Source organism: Acipenser ruthenus, chromosome 21 (genome assembly GCF_902713425.1).
Source record: "Acipenser ruthenus chromosome 21, fAciRut3.2 maternal haplotype, whole genome shotgun sequence".
Classification (NCBI taxonomy): Eukaryota; Metazoa; Chordata; class Actinopteri; order Acipenseriformes; family Acipenseridae; genus Acipenser; species Acipenser ruthenus.
The window spans coordinates 17809729-17832436 of record NC_081209.1 but is presented as its reverse complement, the minus strand read 5'-3'; the positions used below and the strand labels follow the sequence as shown (position 1 = coordinate 17832436).

General features: G+C 38.9%; 1 protein-coding gene across 1 annotated transcript; it reads right to left on the bottom strand.

Moving 5' to 3' along the window:
* Window positions 1-6000: 6000 nt before the first annotated feature.
* Window positions 6001-9240, bottom strand: LOC131699102 (trypsin-like). The gene is made up of 5 exons (XM_058994890.1): window positions 9183-9240; window positions 8363-8519; window positions 7632-7885; window positions 6556-6692; window positions 6001-6225 (listed from the first exon to the last, which is right to left on the bottom strand). Exons 1-5 carry the CDS (start codon window positions 9220-9222, stop codon window positions 6076-6078), a joined length of 738 nt encoding a protein of 245 aa, XP_058850873.1. The 5' UTR covers window positions 9223-9240; the 3' UTR covers window positions 6001-6075.
* Window positions 9241-22708: the final 13468 nt, after the last annotated feature.

Genomic DNA, 22708 nt, shown 5'->3' with positions numbered 1-22708 from the left:
ATGGATTTGATTATAAAATATTATCTGGTTATTTGTTTACACCCTCCAGGTGAACTGACCTGGAAAGTACAGCACAGTCTAAAAGCACAGCTTTGACCTAGTGTAGTACCAGATGTCATGTGCTTAAAATGAAAACACATGTTTGCTATCACGTGTGTTTCTTTCAGAACTGCACATTTGAGATCTATGCCTGGTAGGGATATTTTATGGAATTATTGTGTTAGCTGCAATTACTTTAAGTAGCAAATACATGTTATTTTTATTTAGATTTTACTGCATTATCTAGTATTTACACATCATTCGTTATTACTATGTATTACTATTTTATAGTACCCTATTACTACACTATAAAGACTCTATTAAATATCTATGACATGTCATGCACTAATAATCTTACATATAACATGTTACCAATATTCCTTACCTTTCTTGTAGGTGTATATTTCACTTGGTTTTGCTGGTGTACTTTGAGTAGCTGGGCTGATACCAGCACACAGTTCTTATATTAACTTCACTTTCTTCTGGTTTAACTCTGATGAATGCTGTCGTTCCTAAATTGTTTTTCAAAATGTGTGTATTCAGGATTGAGTTGGACTCTCTTTCACATTTCTTGGTTGACAAATAATACATTTTGCCCAGCCCGTAGAAATTGTTATACATTTCCTTTGGAAAGAGTTTCGGAGGAGACTCATTTTTGCTGATTTTAACAAATCTGGATAGGCAGGAAAGGTCCTCAAGTAAGCATTGAGGTGCTGGGGCTGGTCAGTTTAAACAGCTCCGTTTAAAAAAGGGATCAAAGAGACTGTTCAGTGGTGTCTTCAGTTCTTAACACCCAGTTATACGCAGACTTTTGTGCAGTAATTACCATATTATTGAAAGGATACTTGAATCTGTAAAATGAAACACAATAACAATTACAGAACCCTTATGTCTCTGTTTTAGGCATTACTACCTACAAAGGGACACTTACAACATGTTCATCCTAGTGTAATCACAACATTTGAATCCTTCTAGCTCCTAAACCATGAGGCTAATGAACTTTTTTCCCATACAAACAGCTTGTGGCGGAGTGTCCCGCCCCTATTTATTATTATTTGTATTTTTGTTTGCGGCGCGGATAAAAGCGCCGCGTCTTTTGTTATTGTTTTTTAGATTTATAATTTAAAAACCCCGTGAGGATGCATGACTGATCAGCTACTGATTATTTAACTAGCTGATAGTCATGCATCCTTACCAAACGCATGCAGACTGTGGCCGAGGGGTAATAAGATAATTAACAGCTAGTTAACCCCTCGGCCAGAGTATAAGAACCTGCTGCTGTCCGTGCTGCAGGGTGGGGTGCAGAGAGGAGGTACGGGAGGATAGAGAGGAGACAGAAATTAACAATTGCTAAAACGTGCTGGATTAGCCAGCACGACACTTACTTGTTTGTCTGTCTGATTCGTTTGGCCCTCGTGCCCTTTTGTTTTGTTGTTTTGTTAAAATCATTTGTTTTGTTTATTTGATTTATTAAATACGCTGACCGCCGATGTGTTCAGCTTCACCCGCCCATCCATTGTTTTGGTTTCAGTTACTTCCTGGTCCGTGACGTCACCACACCTCACCACTGCGAGCCAGCCTGCCACACAGCTTCTATGTATGGAGATCATAATCTATTTACTGATTTGATTAGTTATTTGAAAACAACAGAAATAAAACTACCACAAGACAACTGGGTGTTAAATTCTACTGAAGTGTTCTGCGTGATGACCTATTGGCCTCTGGTGTCCACACATATCAACGAATCAAAATGTGACTTACACCATAGAAAAGGTCTATCTATGTGAAGAAAAATACACCTGATATGTATCTCATGTCTCCTTGCTAAAGCTGGTTAGGTCACATGGGTGTGGGTGGGTATATGAATGAGGCGGTATCTCAGAACAGGTTGGTTGTTTTTTATGTTTCTCAGGGATTCCTCTAAAAGAAAATGTATGTTGTAGAAATTAGTACATGCTGTGGAGCAGCGGATGTGTCTGGGGAGATGCTGTGTTGTGCTGCTACTGTAGGGAGCAGATGAATGACTTGGAAGTGAGGTTGGTACACTTGCTATTTGTTTTCAGGGACCTGTTGGGGTTTGGTCACTTACTTTATAAGATAAAGGACCCTTTGGCATTCCTGCATACAGCTGTAAAGAGGGTGCCCTTCTATTCCACATACAGTTTCATCATGTAAATGATGCATGGTTTCTGTGTGTGCAATGTGTATGTAACCATAAAATAAAAACATGTAACAGATCCCAGATTGATCTGCCCTGTGTTAGACTGATGAAGCATTTGAAAGAGCACAAAGCACAACAGTTACATTTTTATATTGTTCACCCTCAACATTTTTGTAAAAAAATATTCAGGGAGGGGAGAACAGATTCTCTTATAAAAGTTACTTTAGTAAAAGCAGAGCAAAGTGTAATAAAGCATATTGAAAGCAAGTGTGCATTGTAAAACACAGATTGATATGGTTAAGCATATTAAACGCGATCAACCATGGTAAATTAGGTAAATGCAAAGTGTGGGGAAATTAACATACACATTTACTGTGGTTACTTTTCAAAAGGGTAACAGACTCCTTTGTGATTTCTACTGTACTACTGTATGCTATTCAAGAGGAACACCATGTCTATTGCTCACTGTGTGAACACCCTCTAGTGGAGTATATGAAATCTGCAGCTGCAATTGTAAAGATGGATGTGTTGCAGCTCTGATAGGTACATTGCACATAGACAGTCCTGCTTGTGATCAACGGGTCTGTGCGTGCTGGAAATGCCAATTAATTCCTCCCTTCATTATACAGTCAACCTTATATTTATAGGAGTTGTATTTTTCTGCCATCTGCCTCTCAGTGGCTGCAATGAGTATTTATTGCCCATAATTGCACTTGGGTGTGGGGTTTTGCTGATGTAGTTCTGAGACATACAATAATGTATTTCTAAGCTGACTCTTAAATAGCCCATACATCTTGTAATAAGGAGCATCCACAAATACTGCCTTAATTATTAACCTACCAGGCTTACCGTGCATTGGTGCACAAAAATAAATTACCAATTTAACAGTGAGGTATGCAGTGCCTTGCATAAGTATTCACCCCCCTTGGACTTTTCCACATTTTGTAGTGTTACAACCTGGAATTAAAATGGATTTAATTAGGATTTTTTGTCACTGATCTACACAAAATAGTCCATAATGTCGGAAAAAAATCTACATATTTTTCAAAATGATTTACAAATAAAAAACTGAAAAGTCTTGATTGCATAAGTATTCACCCCCTTTGCCGTGACACACCTAAATCAGCTGTGGTGCAACCAATTGCATTCAGAAGTCACATAATTAGTTGAATGGAGTCCACCTGTGTGCAATGATCTCAGATTAAATACACCTGTTTCTGGAATGCCCCAGAGTTTGTTAGAGAGCATATCTAAACAAACAGCATCATGAAGACCGAGGAGCTATCAAAACAAGTCCGGGATAAAGTTCTGGAGAAGCACCAATCAGGGTTGGGTTATAAAAAAATATCCCAAACTTTGAACATCCCCCGGAGCACCGTTAAATCCATTATTAAAAAATGGAAAGAATATGGCACAACCGCGACTCTGCCTAGAGAAGGCCGTCCACCAAAACTCAGTGACCAGGTAAGGAGGGCATTAGTCAGAGAAGCAACCAAGAGGCCAATGGTAACTCTGAAGGAGCTGGAGAGATCCACAGCTGGGATAGGAGAAACCATCCTTCGGACAACTATAACCCGGACTCTCCACAAACTGGGCTTTATGGAAGAGTGGCGAGAAGAAAGCCATTGCTGAAAAAAAAACCATATCAAATCCCGTTTGGATTTTGCCAAAAGGCATGTGGGAGACACAGCAAAAATACAATGAGGTTTAATTACTGCTCTGTGCAATTAGTTATTAAAACCGGCAACTGGAGCCTGCTAACCAGACACATTCCCTGCTAAAACCTACAGGTGTGTTCATCAGAGCCCAGACTGTTCAAACTGTAAATGTGACTGTGGCAGGGCAGAAGCCCTTCACATAATGAGAGGGGGCAGGGCAAAGCCCTGCATATAAATACATGTGTTGTGTTTGTTTAGTATTGTTATGATTTAAAATGTATTGTGGTGTATTGTATTGTTATTTAAAAGAAAATGTATTGTTTGTTTATTTTAGAACGGGTGTATATTTAAAGAACGGTTTGTGGGGATGTATGGTTATGATTTGAAGGTGTTTTGTGTTTATTTAAATCGAGTATGTGTTGTTTATTATTGGTTTAAATGTGGTCTGGCAGAGGTGGTGTTAGCAGCTTGTCTCTGCCAGGCAGCTTGTGTGAATGCGTGGCCATGCAAACTAAAACCCTGTGCAGAAGGTGACCATCTCCAGATAAATGAATTGATTCATTTATTGATAATCTGGAGATGGTCACCGGTATAAAAACCAGTAGTTTTTGCTGGTCGGGGGGGGGGGGTGCGTGAGAGAGAGAGAGAGAGAGAGAGAGAGAGAGAGAGAGAGAGAGAGAGAGAGAGAGTGAGTGCGAGAGAGAGAGAGAGAGACAGAGAGAGAGAGAGAGAGAGAGAGACAGAGAGAGAGAGAGAGAGAGAGAGAGAGAGAGAGAGAGAGAGAGATAGCCAGCCAGCCAGCGAGAGTGAGGAGAAAACAAAAAAAACAAAAGTAAAACAGCTAGGGGTTGTGTTCGTTTTATGTGTTCATGACCTGTTTTTGTTTAAACCTGTTATTTCACTCTGTGTGCAGTGTTTTTATTAAAATATTTATTTTATTTTTGTTTTAATAAAAACGTGCCTCAGCGCTTTCACCCAAGTACCTGCCTGCATGTGTCTGTATCAGCTGTCTGGTCTGGGAACGTCAAGCAAGGAAAAGTGTAATACGGTCAGCAACACAGACTCTGTAGAGGTATATCATTTAAATGTTAAATCAAGTTTTTAAAGGGAATATTGTATTTTTACAACATAAGCACCATATATCATGTTAGCCAAAATGCTAATTAGTTAGTTTTCTGGTTATAATTCAATGTTGTGTATAGCTTTCCTTTTTATTGTTTTTCTCCTCATGTTTTTAAGTGACTATTTAGAGTTATTGTTGAGAGAGTTCTGCCGTCTTTCATACTCCTCCTCCACACGGCTCAGACTTTGATTGGTTTAGCATTTGTTTAAACCTGTTATTTCACTCTGTGTGCAGTGTTTTTATTAAAATATTTAGGCCTTATGAAATCAGGAAACATGAGGGGAAAAGTATGTCAAGATACAATTGCGGCCTTCTTCATACTGCGGCTTCTACATTTATCTTTTTGATATTTGTCAACTGTACCCTCAACGCATCTTTGAGGCAATAATGAATGAATTTAAACAGTATAAACATGTGTTTTATCTTATCTTCACCATGTTATAACTAATTGAACACCACAGGGAATGACCTCAGCAATGCTGTAAGGCTAAAGAATGACTTTCTGGTGTTTTTGTGTACTAAATTGAATCAGCTGCTTGTTTAGTTGGCTTTCTTTCATTAACTAATGCTACATTACAATAATATACAATGGAAACAGTTTTATAGTGTTCTTCATGAACTTCTCACAACTTTACAAGTGTTATAGTGACTCAGACTGCTAATTAACGGAATATATTAATTCACTTGATCGGCTTTCAAAGTAGTGAAGGAAAAAATGATTTAAAGAAAAACCTGCAAAGAGTTTTTTTTGTGCACGCCTGTGCTGAAACTTAATGCTGTTGTTCTGTTCATTCCTTCTATCCTAGCTGACGTGCTGCAGAGGGTTTGAATAATCGAGTTTAACTGCATCAGATTTATTCAAAGATGTAGTGATAATAACACCCTTAGGAGAAATTAAATGCCTGATGTGTTTATTAATTTATTTATATTCTGTACAATGTAAAGTTATGAATAAAACCACTTTAAACAATAATGTGAGTGAATGAATACAAATAACAATATGACAAGGCTGAACAACATTTCGATTTTCATACTGTTCATCTTTTATTTTGTCTACACGTTAACGTTAACAGAGAGGCCCAGGGTTTCATCTCTCAGTTGGAGGAGATGGTGCTCTGGATCCAGGAGTTGTAGTTGCACACTTTGGCGTACACTCCAGGCTGGTTGCGCTCAGCACAGCCATAACCCCAGGACACCACACCCTGGAGCTCACCATTGCAGACCACAGGGCCGCCGGAGTCACCCTGCACACACACAAGCACAGGAATCAATTAGAAGGAACAAATGGAAAAGCAGCAACGCTACAAAAGGTTACCTAGTTGCAACAGCGTCTAAAAGGGTATACGGTGAATTGTGAATGCTACAGTTTAATAATAAGTGTTGAGGTGAAACTCAGAAAACTTACGTACGTGATGAAGACACTAGTCACAACGTTTACTTTACATACTGTCTACTTGCTAGCTGCTGTTATTATGTCACTATTGAGTATTCTATTCAGTTCCCATAGCATGGAATGTTTTCTTCTGTTCACTTGTATAGTTCCAAAAATGAATTGTGAATGGAGGCTTCTCTACCTGGCAGGAGTCCTTGCCTCCCTCCAGGAACCCAGCGCAGAACATGTTGTTGGTGATCTGTCCGGGGTAGGAGTTGCTGCACTGAGTGCTGCTCAGGATGGGAGCGTTCAGACAGCGCATAGTGTCGGGGTAGTTAGCTGGGGACACAGACAGAGAGGCAGGGCATCAGAATGAGTTCATAGCTTCACAATGTACAACCCACAGTGAGACTGAATAATTACTTAAAATCCTCATAATGCTGAACCAAATTAGAGAGTCAGCAGCTTCAAATGCAATTTTGACTTGTTACAATTAAAAAAAAAATCACCTAACCTGGCATTTGAAGCAAGACCAATTTTGAAACAGAAAACTCCCCTTGGATACTGTAACTAATTAAGTAGGGTCTAATACTTTGGGGGTGGGGGGTTACAATGAACACATGTTTACGTACAAATTAGAATAATTAGTTAGTTTATTGGTAGGCTATGTGGTTTTCAGTGTAGGTATCATTCCTGTACTACTAGGACAGTATGTAGTGGAGTTATGTTTCTTAGGCAGATTTCTAGTGTTAAAAGAGTTTACATTTTTTTAATAACCCTGTATATATTTTTTTTTTGTCAGGGAACAGGTTCATTCCCTGCCTTGAATAGAGAAATGGGAGAAAAAGGTCCTTCTAAAAATGTAAAAAAAAATTGGCCAGTGCAGGTAATCTTATTGGTAATCACTTCCAGCTACAGCTGGGTTAATTAAATAATTGTTTGATCAATTACCTGCACTGGCCTCATATTAACTGGGCAGCTCTGGGTGGTAGCTCACAGTGGGATTACTTTTTCTGTGAGAAGTTGGTGACGAAACAACTTCTATTGTTTCACGACTTTACTTTGTATTGAAAAGTATTTTATTTGTAAATTTAGTTTTGACCAGTAAAAGAAATAACCTTAAAAATAAATAAAAAGTGCACTGAGAAAAGTGCTGAACCATAAACACTTTTGTCAGGTTTAAATCCTTAAATCCTGAGCCAACCTGACCTGTCACACTATTATGACAAACTCCTCCCATCTTCCAAAGGAAACCTGAATGAACGAGAGCACACTCACTTCCACTGCTCAGCGTGTTCCCCCAGCCGGAGATGAGGCAGGTGGTCCCGGCGCTGGCGCAGCCGCTGGGCAGACGCACGGTGTTCACGTAGCTGTTGAGCGTGGCAGGGCTGGCGAGCTTGATCAGCATGATGTCATTGTCCATGTTGCGGGAGTTGTAGTTGGGGTGGCGGATGACCTTGGCAGAGCTTATGAACTGCTCGGTGCCCTCGTTCATAGCAATGTTGTGCTCGCCCAGACGCACCTGCACACGCCTGCAATTCAAACAGACCAACACTACAATTACAAGGGTTACAGTCTTTAGCACAGCATTATTCTCATGCTGTAGCTGTATTAACAGTCAGTGCAGGTGGGTGTTTTTCTGGGAACATTCTGTTATAACAGTCTGCTGTTGTGCATGCTGTGTTCACCCAACATCAGGAAGGTATATACACATTTTTATTTACATATAAAAAAGAAAAAACAGTGCATGAATACTTGTAAAAATATGTATATCAGAAGTAACTTACTGGATTACATCTAGATGCAACCGAAACGTCTATGATAAAAGTTTGAAAGTTAAAACGCAAGGCATTTATCATGCTTGTCATGGATAGTGTTATAGACAGACACATTAATAGACGTAACTCCCAACTGTGCTTAAATTCCATGTATACCTGTGTCACCGTGTTCTTTCACTTAGAAGAACACATTCATCACATTAAACATTGACATTGTGTAGCTACACTTACGACTTGTAGCAGTGAGCAGCTGAGACGACCCATTGGCTGTTGATCAGGGAACCGCCACAGAAATGGTAGCCTGCGTTCAGAGACGCAAGGTAGGGGATGGAGTTCCTCCTGCACTCGTACCCGCCCACAATCTTGTCATCCTCCAGAGGGGCAGCGACTGGAAGGAGAGAAAGGACCATCATCACAGTCTTTTTTAATTTAGGAGCCCTGATTTTCTATCTCTGATTTTCTATATTAGGGTCTGGGTGGAGGTTTAATTAGTTCAATTAAAGAATTTAGAACACTGGTAGGAACAGAGACCAGGAGTGGAAGGGCTAACTTTGGACACCTCTGGCTCAAGAGGACTGGAGGTTCAGTGGGCGTACTTTGGTCTCACAATCAAGCCAATTTCCTCTTTTACTCCAAGTGCGCCACTTTTTATAATATCTTTTTATTGTGTGTTTTTGTATGTTGTAATATCAATAACAATACATCGTTCACCTTTAATAATACAATGTGAAGTAGTATGCAGTACATACAAAGAATAAACACCCAATAGCTGAATAGCATATATTTGTGTATACAGAATTTTTTTCTCTAATGAATCTTATGTTATACAGATTCATTATGAATTTAAGTGGAACACCATAGGAATAGCAGCAATTTAAAAACTAAAAACAAAGATCTGTTAAAATAAGCAGTCCAGCAATTATATGTGATAAAAAGCGTATTATTATTAACATCATCAGCAATAATCATACTACTGTTACGGTTTGGTAAACTACAAAAGCTACTATCAGGATATAACTCTGTATATGATTTCAATAGAATGTATACATACCTGCTGCTCCGAATAACGCAAGTAGGATCAAATACTTCATGTTTGAGTTGTTTGCTACAACTGCTCTGAGTTTGAGTGAAGTATTTATACGCTTCAAGCCTCCTTTATCTCAAGTCAGTTCAAGGATGTTTAAAACAGGTGGGAACAGACAAGGTGCTAAAATAAATGCTTATCTTTAAACAAACTATACCATGATGAAAGCCCATTTTTCCAAACCCTAGTTTTAGTAACTGTATTGTGAATATAACCTTGAAAGTTAAATAGATTACTATTTATGCATTCTGCGTTATTTGTATTTGTTCATATATTTAAAAAAATAAAATTTAAATAAGATATGTTATTATTATTATTATTTATTTCTTAGCAGACGCCCTTATCCAGGGCGACTTACAATCGTAAGCAAATACATTTACATTTCAAGTGTTTCAATGTTCAGCTCAAGTCTGGGAATTCATTAACAAACACAAGGTAAGCCTTTTTCCAGGTAAGGCTTTAACAACGACTTTAAGATGTAATAAGAGGAACAGTGAAAAAAGGAATGAATGCAGCCTTTTATAATGTGTAATAGGCATGAACATTTTTTCTTGCTGTATTAATAGCCTCCTGCTTTGGGAATATACAAAGAAAATACATTTAAAAAAGAAAAGATTGTTCACAGGGCTGGACTTGAATATTTGCAATGGGTACACTATAGTGTCTGGTTTTCATCCAGAAACCAGTCACATGATCACTGGTCAACATGCAGGTTATTGTAAGTTTACTAACATTGAATATATGAAATGGTTTATGAGATATTAACAGTTGAAAAGGCGGTGACTGCTTTCCAGAGCATATAAACTCCCCTCACAAGGTGGCTTAACAATTCTTAGTAACATTCCCTGCACTTTGATTGGCTGAGCTAGAGGGATCTATTCCCAAGTACATGCCATTAGAATGTTTGTAACTGCATCACAAAAACAAATGAAGCAATGTCACTCCACCAGTTTCATTTGTAAGAAAATCTAATTTAAGGTACATTTCAACCTTTTTGTTAATTGAAGAATGGGTAAGTCAAAACTTAGATGTCTACCACTGCTGTAAGAAGAGTATAGTACAGAGAGAAGTAGTCAGACAAACTGTAAAACTACTGGCAGGGTGGTCAAACGTTGTTTTAGGGATTCAAATGTATCAGCTGACCACATAAGGGGGGGTGGGGGGGAGAACCCTTGGTGCACACCACATAGAAAAGACTAGAAAAGCCCAGAGCCAGATTAAGGAGTTTGTATTCCTAAGACTAGTTTTTAGTAACAATAATTGTTGTGGAGTACCAGAAATAAACCGTCGCGGTTCAAAGCTGAAGCCTTGGATTTTGATTGTTTTGTCCATCAACATCTATTATCTCTCCATTCCATCAATCTTGGGACCCCATCTCCAACATGGCCTCCTGTTATTTTCTGAAGAAAACAACAACTTTTTTTTAGCTCCCTGCTCTAACTGCATACATTTAGATGAGTGTTCAATGAAAGTGCTTCTGAATGACTGACAGCTTCCCAGATTGCAGGTAATAAATAAGAAGCTGAACAAATGAATCCCCAGCAGACTGGAAAGCCTAGTGCTGAGCTGAACCACGGTGGAAAGAAAGTGCAATTAAGGTTGCAGCAAACATAACAATTTCATACATTTACACACCATGCACATCCATTCACTGTATAAATCTCAATAGTGCTGGATTTGGAAATACTAAGAAACTTAATACATTCAATGGCAAAGTCTTTTTCAATGAAATACTTTGAAATGTTTGTCATTGGATGTATGAAGTTTCTTAGTATTTCTAAATCCAGCACTATTTAGTGTTTAATAGTTAATAATAAAATGTGCAATTTTGAAAGAATAACTTGTTATCTGGTACTATACAATGTTAAAGAAGTCTGTTTGCAGTCCTTGATACCGCTGAGGTGAAATGACCTGGGAAGTGAAGCAGTAACAGACTTGGGTATTTCATTGTGATCTACAGCTGGTCATGCTACACTACTGATAATGCTAGTTAGTTAATCTGTATGTTAAGTACATTTAAAGGTACAGTGTCCCATATGCTTTTAGATTTTTTTTTTTATTTACGTGTTTAAGATGATAGTTACCTCACAAACTCATGTTAAACGTATTGGGTTTCTTGCACCCAAAAATATGAATACAGAACAACAAAATATCCCTTTGGGCTAAAACAGAGTTTACATGTGGCATTCTACCCCCACTAGCAAGCTGCTGCTGGTAGTAGGTGGGTAGCAGCTGTTTATTTCACAGTGGCCAGAAAACTTGAAGGTAATATAAACAAGCTGATAGTCCAACAATGTACGGTTTCTGGTCAATATTATTTTATATTTTAATTACCTATTTATGAAGAAAAAAAAACTGTAACAAGAGAATACCATTAAAAAAACAAAAAAAAAAACATACGCTGGAGGTCAAAATGATGGTGTCCCTAGCCTTGACTGGGGACTTTCTCCTGTAATCCCATTCAGACCCCTTAATTACTAAATACTTAATCATCTCCCCTTAAAAAAAGAAATCTTAGGAATGTAGAATGACCAGGGTACAGTTTTTCTCACTCGGGGCTCCTTTTAATTATGAATCTGTCCCACAGGTGCAGAGGTGTACCCCAAATGTTATAGATTTACTATAGTGCAGAATGACTGTGTGGAACCATTGTTTTTTATTTTATCCCAAAGCATGACTCTGCGATGCATTTTGTACCGGCTGGAAGTGGAAAGTAATTGTGAAGCATGTGTTTTCAGATGGATGGAAGTGCTCTTGCAGTTGTATTCCTTTAACATATAAATTACATTTTAGAACATCAGTATATAGTTTAAAAAAATCCAAACGGTTTTAAAATATAGAGCACAAACAGCAAAGTGTTATTACATTCACAAATAGAGCACCAGACACTATGAAATACATTATTTTATTAATCTTTTTTTTTTTAAAGTGGTGACTAGTCAACCTATTTGACTATTTTTACCTAAACTATTCTAAATTAGTAGTCATTCGTTTGACCTCCAGTATATATTTCATATATTTCGTTCGGGGATGAAGCGCATACATTTGAAGTCACTTTGCATTTGTCATTTGAGTCATAACTATCCAGCCTTTTTTGGAATGATTACCAAAAAGAGCAAGATAATCCAAAACAAACTTGAATAAAATGAAAATGAAGGCTAGCTGCATCACACATATTAACCATTGCTTTGGCCCCATCAGTTGTCAGGTGAAAACCAGACCCTTTGAATCTTGGTATCTACAGGTTTTAGTTGTTAAGACAGCATATATGACTCAAGAGACACAGGTTGGCTATCCATGATGTATACTCCTCAATAGATAGATACTGTAAATTCATATTGAATTATTTATTGACCAGTCAGAAATTAATGAATGTGTATCCCAATGGTGTACAGGCTTGGTTTTCAATAATGGCATTTATTGCATTTGACTTCAAATTTGACATGCTTTCTATGACCATGTTCAATGAGAGATTGTTTAATAAATAATCTGAGTTAGGAGCAACTCTGGATGCTAGTCCACTGGTGCAGTAAATAGTTGGCAGGCAAAATCTTTACAAGATCAGTTTATTTATTACATTTCCAAATGCAAATGCTGAATGAACAGATTCTTTCACATAAAATCACATCTCATGGCAATCATTGAAGCAGATTAGAAATAAAAGTGGATATGATTGTCAATCAACCAATACTACTTGTACAATCTGGAAATTACAACAAACCAATGAGATTGAGATGTTTCGCAACAGACACCACTCGTCCTCTGATGTGTAGTGAATACTCGGCGCTTCTAATGGGGGAGTGACTTTTAGTAGCCACTGTACATGGCAAGATAAATGGGTCTGAGATTTTGGTGCCTAGTAAATATTTCCTCTGGTCCCCATGACGCCAGTGCTGTACCACGTGACCTGTTCCTCACAGTAAGCCCTTTCACCCCTGTATTCAATATGCTTGCTTGTTTGTTAAGCAAGCAGTGCTGTCAAATGAAGAAAACTCTCTTGAAACACAAAGCATGCAGCGCTCAGCCTTCAGCATCTATAAAACATCAAGCTTCTTGAAACAACAAAAAAACCCTTTTCAATGACAAACTATCTTTTCTTGTGTGAGCGCAAGGTGCTCGGGGTGGGGGGGTGGCTTATTGATTTTGGTGTTATTGAAGTGCTTAAGAAAGTCAAGGAAATACACTTGCATTATACTGCTGGAGAATTCAATGAGTATAATGTATCAGATATGCAGATTTTAAATGTTTTTGGAATAATTTTTTAATGTTTGACCCAACCATGTCCAGTGTAACAGGAAGGAGACTGAGTACAAACTAGTAAGTGAGCATCTTACCCACTATGCAAAAGAGCCAGGCTTGTCTGCATTCAAAGTTATAGAACGTTGATCTCATCTGCACCAACAGCCTCTGTAACTAAGGACCTAGGCTGGTTGCTGTTTCTCCCTTAGCTCTGAAAACTGTCTGAAAGTAACTGTGACAGGGTTCAATCAATGTGGATCAATGTGCCACATATAATAATAATAGTTCTTCATCGCTGTCCGCCATCTTAACCTCTCATGCTTCACCTGTGGACTTTCTCCTTTGCGTTCCAATGCTTATAACATAGTTTGTGTGAAAGCAACCCCTGACGGAGTCAATATATGCCCGACACTAGTGCTTTACGTGGCACGTCTGGTGTGAAAAGAGCAGGTTCAGTCAGGGTTAGTGTTGAGGTAGGATATTGTGGTTGCACTCATTAGGGTTAGGGTTTTATGTCTGTGAACAAAAACAAAATAAGAAACTGATCATTGTGCCCCTGTTTTCAAAGACCCTCTAGTCACCCAATGATTCTCCACGAATGCAAAACAAAAACTGCCACTGCTGCAAAACTAGTACAGCCCAAGCAACCGAAGTCCCCTTTCGAGTCTTTTAAATCATGAAACCTACCAGGTTTGCACAGCATCAGCCACAAACCACAATACTGAAAAATGACCAAATGACAATCAAAAATACAGGCCTTTAAGACTATCGAAAATTATATTAGTGTTTTGTTGGAATAAATTTCATAATCAGTGATTCTGAACCCTTAGAATCATGGTATCAATACTTCTTTGGTATGGAACCATTTTCTTTCAAGTCCTTGAAAAGCTGATAAGCAATTGTCTTCCTGGTTATTCATCCAGACTGTTGCTGAGCTAATCGCCTGATACAGTTTATTGGGAACCCTGCATGCAAATAAACAATCTGATAGGGCCATTGCTTAAAATATAGATCAACTGTGTCAGCCAATACCTGTGTTTCTGCTTCACCCTATTGGACCTCTTTTGTGTCACAGGGTCTTTACTTACTTGAAGGAGATTCAGTTGAACATTTTAAAAGCCAACCACTGTGGAACGCTTGATACTCAAACTGGGGTTTCCATCTCAAAGGGACCGTGATTAGTGTATATGTCTGTTACAAGAACACTGTGTGCTAACTTGTTCCACTGACTTTTTAATGCAATACTAGACAGTAACTCAGCCTTTGCATTGACTTTGGGACTTGAAGCTATTTGTCTCTTTGACAACCCCTGTTGTTCCCTTCAGACCAATAAACCTGTGTCTTTACTGAAAAGCCTAATAAAGTAAGATTTTCCACTGACATATCTGGGTTTTTTTTATTAACATTTCAAGTGTATCCATTCCGTAGTGATCATGCTTCATATTTTCACTTGTACTCGACACCACAAAATAGCCTCCATTTGAAAACAATCGACTGGAGAGAGACAGAAGAAATATGAACCTGCCTGATCCTTCTATTGACAAGCTATCATGCCAGGATTATCCTGGATCACTTAACATTGATTTGGCCTTTTGCTGTCTTTGAGTCTATTTCGCTCACACTTTGGTTGGCTTGCGTACAAGTGGATTAGTTACTTCTAGAGTAACGCTACTCCAGAAATAGTTATTCCAAAAGTAAGACTGGGTGGCACGAAGAAGATTTGCAGATGAGTTACTACTCCCAGAGTAAAAACCAATCAGAGTACATTATGCAAATTAGGTAAGGGTTTAAGGTTCCATCCAGTAAACACTTTTTTAGTGCCAAGGTAAGTATCAAATGTAAATAAACTGAACTAAACTGAGTTCATGAAAGCAGGTTTGTATTAAAAATGCCATCCGTTGCTTTCCACACCATCAATCTCTTATCACCTGCTAGGCCCCTTATCAATCCCTGATATTGAGTGTTCTGCACACCACTGTGGCTGTCAACTCTTTCCTCTGTATTATTCAGTCAGGAGCAGATGATAAGTGTGTGTTTCGTCAGCAAACTGTTTTTCATTGTTTTCTTTTCTGTCCAAGGCTGCAGTCTGATCATCTTACTAGAAGATCTGTTTGACAGTTTAAAAATGAAATTCTCCCATGTTGTTTTTATCTGTGAGGTGTTAATTATTCTAAATGGAATAAGCAAATTTTCTCCTTGGTCAAGCTGAGCTAATAATTTTAAAAAGCATACACAACGAATTGAGTGATGTGTTGACGGCTGATGTTGCAGGTGTTTAAAGTGTTGATGACTTGCAGAGAACGAGTTCATTTAATGTATTATAAATTAGTGCATCACTTGGATTTGTTCTGCACAGTCTGGGTTATTCGTGGGGTGGTGCGCTCAGTTGAAGAAGGCATTGCAATCATGAGGATTAGATTTTAACATTTAATGTATAACACTGTTTAAACATGTACATGTTTTGTATTGTTACTGAATTGTTGATAATAAAGATCTGTTTAAAATAAAAAATAAAAATAATCCTTTATAGCAGCCTCGTCTGAACTTTTTTTCTCAGTATAGTTGCTTTGGAATTGCGGCATCAAGATATTTTTTTTAACAAACCACAGGGATTCGTATTAAGTTTATGAAGGATAATAAGTAAATGTGAACTAAAAAAACTGAAATGTAAAAATATGTTAAAACCGTATATTTTAAAACACTTGCCAGGAACATCCTTCTTCTTTTTCTCTCTCAGACCTCTCCCAGACAGAGATGAGAAGACTATTGACACACACTGCAGGTAGCCTATGCAATTTGTAACATTTATTTTTACACTTCCTAAAGAATACCTGAGTTTTTTGTATTCTTGTAATCTGAAGTATTGCTTATTGACTGTTGGCAATTGTGAGATTATAGACATAGATAATGAGAAAACAGATCTTAAAAACAACTTGTTTGCAATGCATAGTAATTTCTGTTTTTTTCTAACCCATGCAGCCTATAAAATTAAACAATTTGTCAGAAGTATCTAGATATGGATACAGCAACAAAAAGAATACAGCGATTTTGAAAAAAAGATTTATTTGCATGCAGGATTCCCAAAAAATGTTCCTGTAGAAATAATGAGCCTGTATAATGAGGACAGAGGACAGACATCAGAAAACAGAACTGGAGATGGACCTGTAGGAAGACAGACCGACCCTCTTTCACTCATTATTAAAGAAATTACACTCCAGAACTTCTCTTATATTGAAGATGTACTAGATAGGAGGCAGGAAGAAATAATCTCATACGCATTTCCAGAATGCAATACCTACAGGGAAGACATGTGTGAGAGCCCTTTGAGGCCACAGGGATCTGAACTTGAGTTTTAAAAAGTCACCAAGACTAAATTATATGCCAGGTGTATTTAAACAAGAAGATAAATATATTAAGATCAAACTTGGGAAATGACAGGCTAGTACATACGGCCAGAGTGCCCGATCAGGGATCTGCAGCCAGCTGCCTTCCCCTGTAAACAAACACCTGAGAAGCCAGTGATGGTATGTTGTCCCTGTTACAACCACCTACCACAATAAAGCCATGTTAGATGGTAGTGATTCAAGGACTGTTCATTGGCCTTCAGAGATTAAAAGCAATACAGATTCAGCTAATATCCGATCATAGCTACATTCTTACATGGCACTCAGGAGGCAAAGGACTGTATTATAATTCTTAGTCATAATAGGGGTTTCCCATTCATAAATTTCCTGAGTAACTGTAATGGCTTCAGAATATAACTGATAGCACAGAGGTTTAATGGTAAAGCCCAGCATCCCTTTACATTAGAAGCTCTCCTGGGACCCGGTCACAATCAATGAAAAGCCTATTACTTATTTTCTAACAGACACACATGACAACTTTTACTGGAATGGCAGCTGTAAGACCTGTCACCCACACAGCTGATTTAGAAGCATGGGACCATTGATGAACTCTGAGGAAATGAAAGGCACATTTTAAATGGAAGCAGTCTGAGAGCTGGGTGGCTAAGAGTATCATAATGGGATATACAAACTGCAGCTTCTAATTCACTGGCTTAATTCCAGTCCAGATCAGTTAAAAATAGAAAACAAATATTTTATTTCTGCAGTCAACCTCTTGGAACTCATTTCTGTCCACGGACTGCAGTCCCCATTCATTGCCTATGCTGCACTATTTTTCGAACCCTGTTTTCAGTCAGGGAGCCTCCCAGTGTTACAAATATCTGTGTGATTTGTTGCTTATTTAAACAAAAAAAAGATGTGGTGGCGCTTAATCTTTGGTTTTCTTCCAATTACATTTAAAGGTACTGCAGTAAATCCATGTTGGAGATTCTGAACAGATGTCTCATTACCAGCATCTGTAAGATGCACCCCATCTCCCTAGTATAGCCAGTTGAAGGTATGTTTCATGTTCTGGTGTCTAATCTCAGAAAAAAAACCATATCCCTTAAATGAGCAGTTCCTTATTTACAAAGTGGTGTGCCTTATCTATTTTTGAGGAAATATCTAAATAATTATGCAATATCAGAGAATATTATGCAAGTATGTGGCATAGTCTCTAATTTGGATGCAGTCACCACATCCTTGTCTAATGAGCCCCACACTTTAGAATTCAATTTTTCCCCAAGTCATTACCGGTAATGTGAATTACCACAACATCAGTCAGAGGTCCAATGTAATCCAGGTAACCCTTTTTCAATAGTGTACAACCAAATTAATAAGAAACCTAAATAACCTTTTTACAATTTAAATCCTTGAGCTCAAACAGTTCAGACCGCTTCAAAATAATGGCCAAAGATGACTGAAAACTAAAATAATTGTGTAAATGGTGAACCAGTGTACATTATACTGCATTACCAAAAGATATCATTCTCTATAACCTTATGTCATGACTAAAAATTGTTTATGTAGTAACTCTTTTTAATCATAAAAAAAGAAAAAGGGAAAAAAAACTTTTGAATTCTTTCCTTACTGCAGCACACCCACTAAAAACAAGCCAGTTTCTAAGCAACCTGCTTTTAGTTAATATTTACATAAACCCAAACAGTAAATGCGAAACAATTCAAGGCTGCTAATAATTTCCAAAAGCCAACAGACATATACACCGATCAACAGCACTCTTAATTTAAGTGGAAAACAAAAAAATCAGTAGAGCTTCCATGCTTTGTCCCGTCTTAACAGTTCGTAATCCCTGAAAAAAAAACACCCCTTCTGACCACTGCCGATGATCAGCTTTACACCCTCTACCAATTGCAGATGGTATTTATTCTATTTAGTATTAAAACAAAATCGTAAATGTTAAAATGAACTCGGATAAGACAAATTTCATACATCATGGCCAAATTTAGCAGTCGCTTATTGTAAATTACTTCTTGTAATCAAATTCACTTAACACAAATGTCCTGTTGGTGCAAATTATTTTGGAGATGACATATTTTAAAATGTTGCAGATTCTATAAGCTATGTGGTTGTATCTGTTATCTATGGTATGCCAGTCATTTATTGCATGAAATTAGACATCCTTAGAGAAAAGTTAAAGCATTGCAAGGTCCACTGACCGTACGGCTCACCTTGAGCCACTCAGGGCCCCCAGTTGGTAACATTCTTCTATGGCTTATAGCTTACATCTGCCCTATTATTATCTTTGTTTTTTCATCTAGAACCATTCCCATGTGGTCCAGTGAGGATCATTTTGTCTGGATTTCAATCTAGGTTTTTGGCAGTTAAGAGGTTAACAATTCAGCAACAGGCATCTGGGTCTATTTCCAGTCGGCTTTCAATTTGAGTCCCTGAGAACCTATGCATTCTGAACCACACCACTGATTCTGCACTGCAAGGTAATGTTGAAAATTCTCATTCTTCAGAATCGGCGCTATTCATTACACTGACAACAAGACAGATGTTAAAGCCAAAGGAAATACATTCACAACTGTGGAGCTCGAGGGACTGACAGACAATCTCCAAACCACTGGGATGTTTAAACAGGTACTCCTGTTTGGCAAGAGCCATTTGAATATCTCTAACACAACAGCTGCACTTGTCAGTATGGTGCCTCAGGAAATATATGCTAGCTATCGACTGGCAGTAAGGAGGCTGGCAGTAGGAGAGGTACAGTTTAAATGTTAATGTAGGTTGAACTGTTTTATTACACTCCCTGGGTACTTAATCAAGGATTCCTTTCACCCCTCACACAAAAAATGTGTGTTCTGTTAGACAATAGTATATAAAAATGAAGCAATATTCTGTTTACATTTTAATGTGAACAGTAAATTAAGAATAAACTGACAATCTGAAATGTACTCTTTCATAGTGTGACAGAATAGCGCTGTGGCCCAAGATGAAACAATCAACTGGCACGAGGACCAAAAATAAAAGGTTTAAACAAAACACCAAACAAACATTTACTCTTAGGCTGACCAGTCACCTTCACTAAAGGTTCTTAAATCACAGTGCACAAACAATTACACTCACCTAACTCCCTTCGCCAAGCAAAGGATTTGTACTCTCCTTGGTATTATTATTATTATTTGTTTATTTAGCAGACACCTTTATCCAAGGCGACTTACAGAGACTAGGGTGTGTGAACTATGCATCAGCTACAGAGTCACTTACAATTACGTCTCACCCGAAAGACGGAGCACAAGGAGGTTAAGTGACTTGCTCAGGGTCACACAATGAGTCAGTGGCTGAGGTGGGATTTGAACCGGGGACCTCCTGGTTACAAGCCCTTTTCTTTAACCACTGGACCACACAGCCTCCTTTGTACTGGTAGCCACTCAATTACCTAATTGGGGAATGGCCGCACCTGTGATTGTTGGCAGGGACAGAATTAATCCATCCTTGGCAAACCTTACAGATAAATGTGTGTGAAAATGCAAACAATTGTGACTTTCATACAGTCACTGAGTCCCTTACTGAGAGAAATCACTTAAACATAAGTAACCCTGGCTAGTTATCAAGACTATTAGGCACCTCCAAATTTGATTTAGTAATTGCTAAAAAGCTACCTTCGACAGCCTTTACGGCCTTCGATTGTTCATATCTGTGGTAATTACATTATTTGATAATACTCTCTATGAAATACGTGACAATCGTATGGTAGTTTTTGTGTGTATATCTTAGTCCTATTTGTGGTTTCATAGGTATACAACTTCCTTTAATACAATAACTTATTTCAAAATGTCACATGATCAAACCAATCACTCTTTATTGCAAGTATTACGTCATTAAAGCCAAAACAAGGCATTGAACAAAATAAAAACAGATTACAATTACAAACAAATGACAGCTACTACAGTAATCTGTGGTTCTCTTAACCTTAGTCATGTACAAGCCAATGAGCTGAGTAATTAAGGAACCTACCTGTTACTTAAAACAACCAATGTAATGAAAAGAATGGTTCTGATAGCGTGTTAAAATTAGTAAAAATCTCATCGTCACACTGAACCTACTTATTCTGTCTCGGAACACTGGTGTGCATCAGCTTCACCATCTTAAAGCATGGCGCTCCATCAAGGCACGCACACAGGCCTGTTAAGAGATCTAATAATCACAAAGCAGGCAGGCTCGTCTTCTACAGAGCGCAGAGGTCTTCCTCGAGGTACGTTTGGGCGCAGTCCCTGCCACAGCTCCCAATCAGGCTGTAGGGGAATAATGTGCACTTCAAATTAGAATGTGCCTCTGTGGCAAAGTGGCTAGTGAAGGGGAACAGGTGTAGCGGTGATGCGATGCAGGAGTGAACAGGCAGACAACGGTATACAGTGGAAAAATGGTGTTTTATTTATAATCCAGGTCTGGTGACCGTTAACTAATAAACCCCCGGCTATACACACCAATGTGTAAAGCACGGGGATAACAAAACAGGGCACAGTCCCGAACAAAAAAGAACACACGGTCACCAGTCCTGGGTGAGTGCAGTCGTGCTGGTGCTTAGTGCAAACACAAGTATTCCGTGACGCTTAGTGCAGTGGTGCTCCGGATTGTGCTGACCCTCGGCGACAGCTCCGGAGATGTGCTCTAACTGTCTGGTGAAGTAAAACACAAACAATTACCACACAGACAAACACAACACCAAAAACACGTATCACGTCTCTTTTCTTTTCGTTATTGAGAGCTCCTCTCTCAGTCCTTCTCTCTCTCACGTTTAACCCAAACGAAGGAAAAGAACAGCGTTACCCTGGCCCCTATATGTAATCCCGCATGATATCTAGGTAAACGGTTGCAGCTGCCTTATTACTTGCAGCTGCCCCTTGTTTACCTGTCAAATCAATACAGTCTTACAACAGAGTCTCGCTTCCTTCCAGGCTGACCCACTTCCCGGTCCCGGAAACGAACTGTCAGGCCAGCCCTTCCAGATACTTCTCCTCCCGTTCTTTAGCGCCCTCACAGGTCGGGAGGAAGATTTATCACCAGAACTCATTGTATTTCTGTCACATATCCCACCGCTCAGAGTGGAGCCGAAGGAACACTCGGCTAAATCTACCTTTCCCATTGCTCCCCCCTCCCGGGAAAAATAATCCGCATTTTGGTGGTCTTTCCCCGCACGGTGTACCATATGGTACATGAAGGGCTGCAACGCCAGATACCACCGAGTTATCCGGGCATTGCTATCCTTCATTGTGCTTAACCACGTGAGTAGGGCGTGGTCTGTGACAAGATCAAATGAGTGTCCCAGCAGGTAGTATCGTAAAGAGTGAGTAGCCCATTTAATGGCCAAACACTCTTTTTCGACTACGGAGTAGTTACGTTCCCGAGGTAACATTTTTTTGCTCAGGTACAATATCGGGTGTTCTACTCCAGCTACTTTTTGGGACAAGACTGCACCCAAACCTACATCCGAGGCGTCGGTGTGGAGGATGAATCTCTTGGTGAAATCTGGGGTAATAAGAGTGGGGGCCTGGCAAAGTTTACGCTTAATCGTATCAAACGCCCCCTGACACTCAGCTGACCATTTAATTAAATTTGGAGCACTCTTTTTGGTGAGGTCGACTAACGGGTTAACCACTGTGGCGTACTCGGGGATGAAGCGGCGGTAATAACCGGCTAAGCCCAGTAGTGACCTCACCTGAGTCTTGGTTTTGGGGATCGCTGCATCAACCAAAGCCTGGATTTTGGTGACCACAGGTTTCACCCTTCCATTTCCCATTACAAATCCCAAATATTGAGTCTCTGTTTTGGCAAACGCACATTTTCTCAAGTTAGCTGTCAGCCGGGCTGCCCTTAGAGACTGAAGGACGACTGCAACCCTAGCCA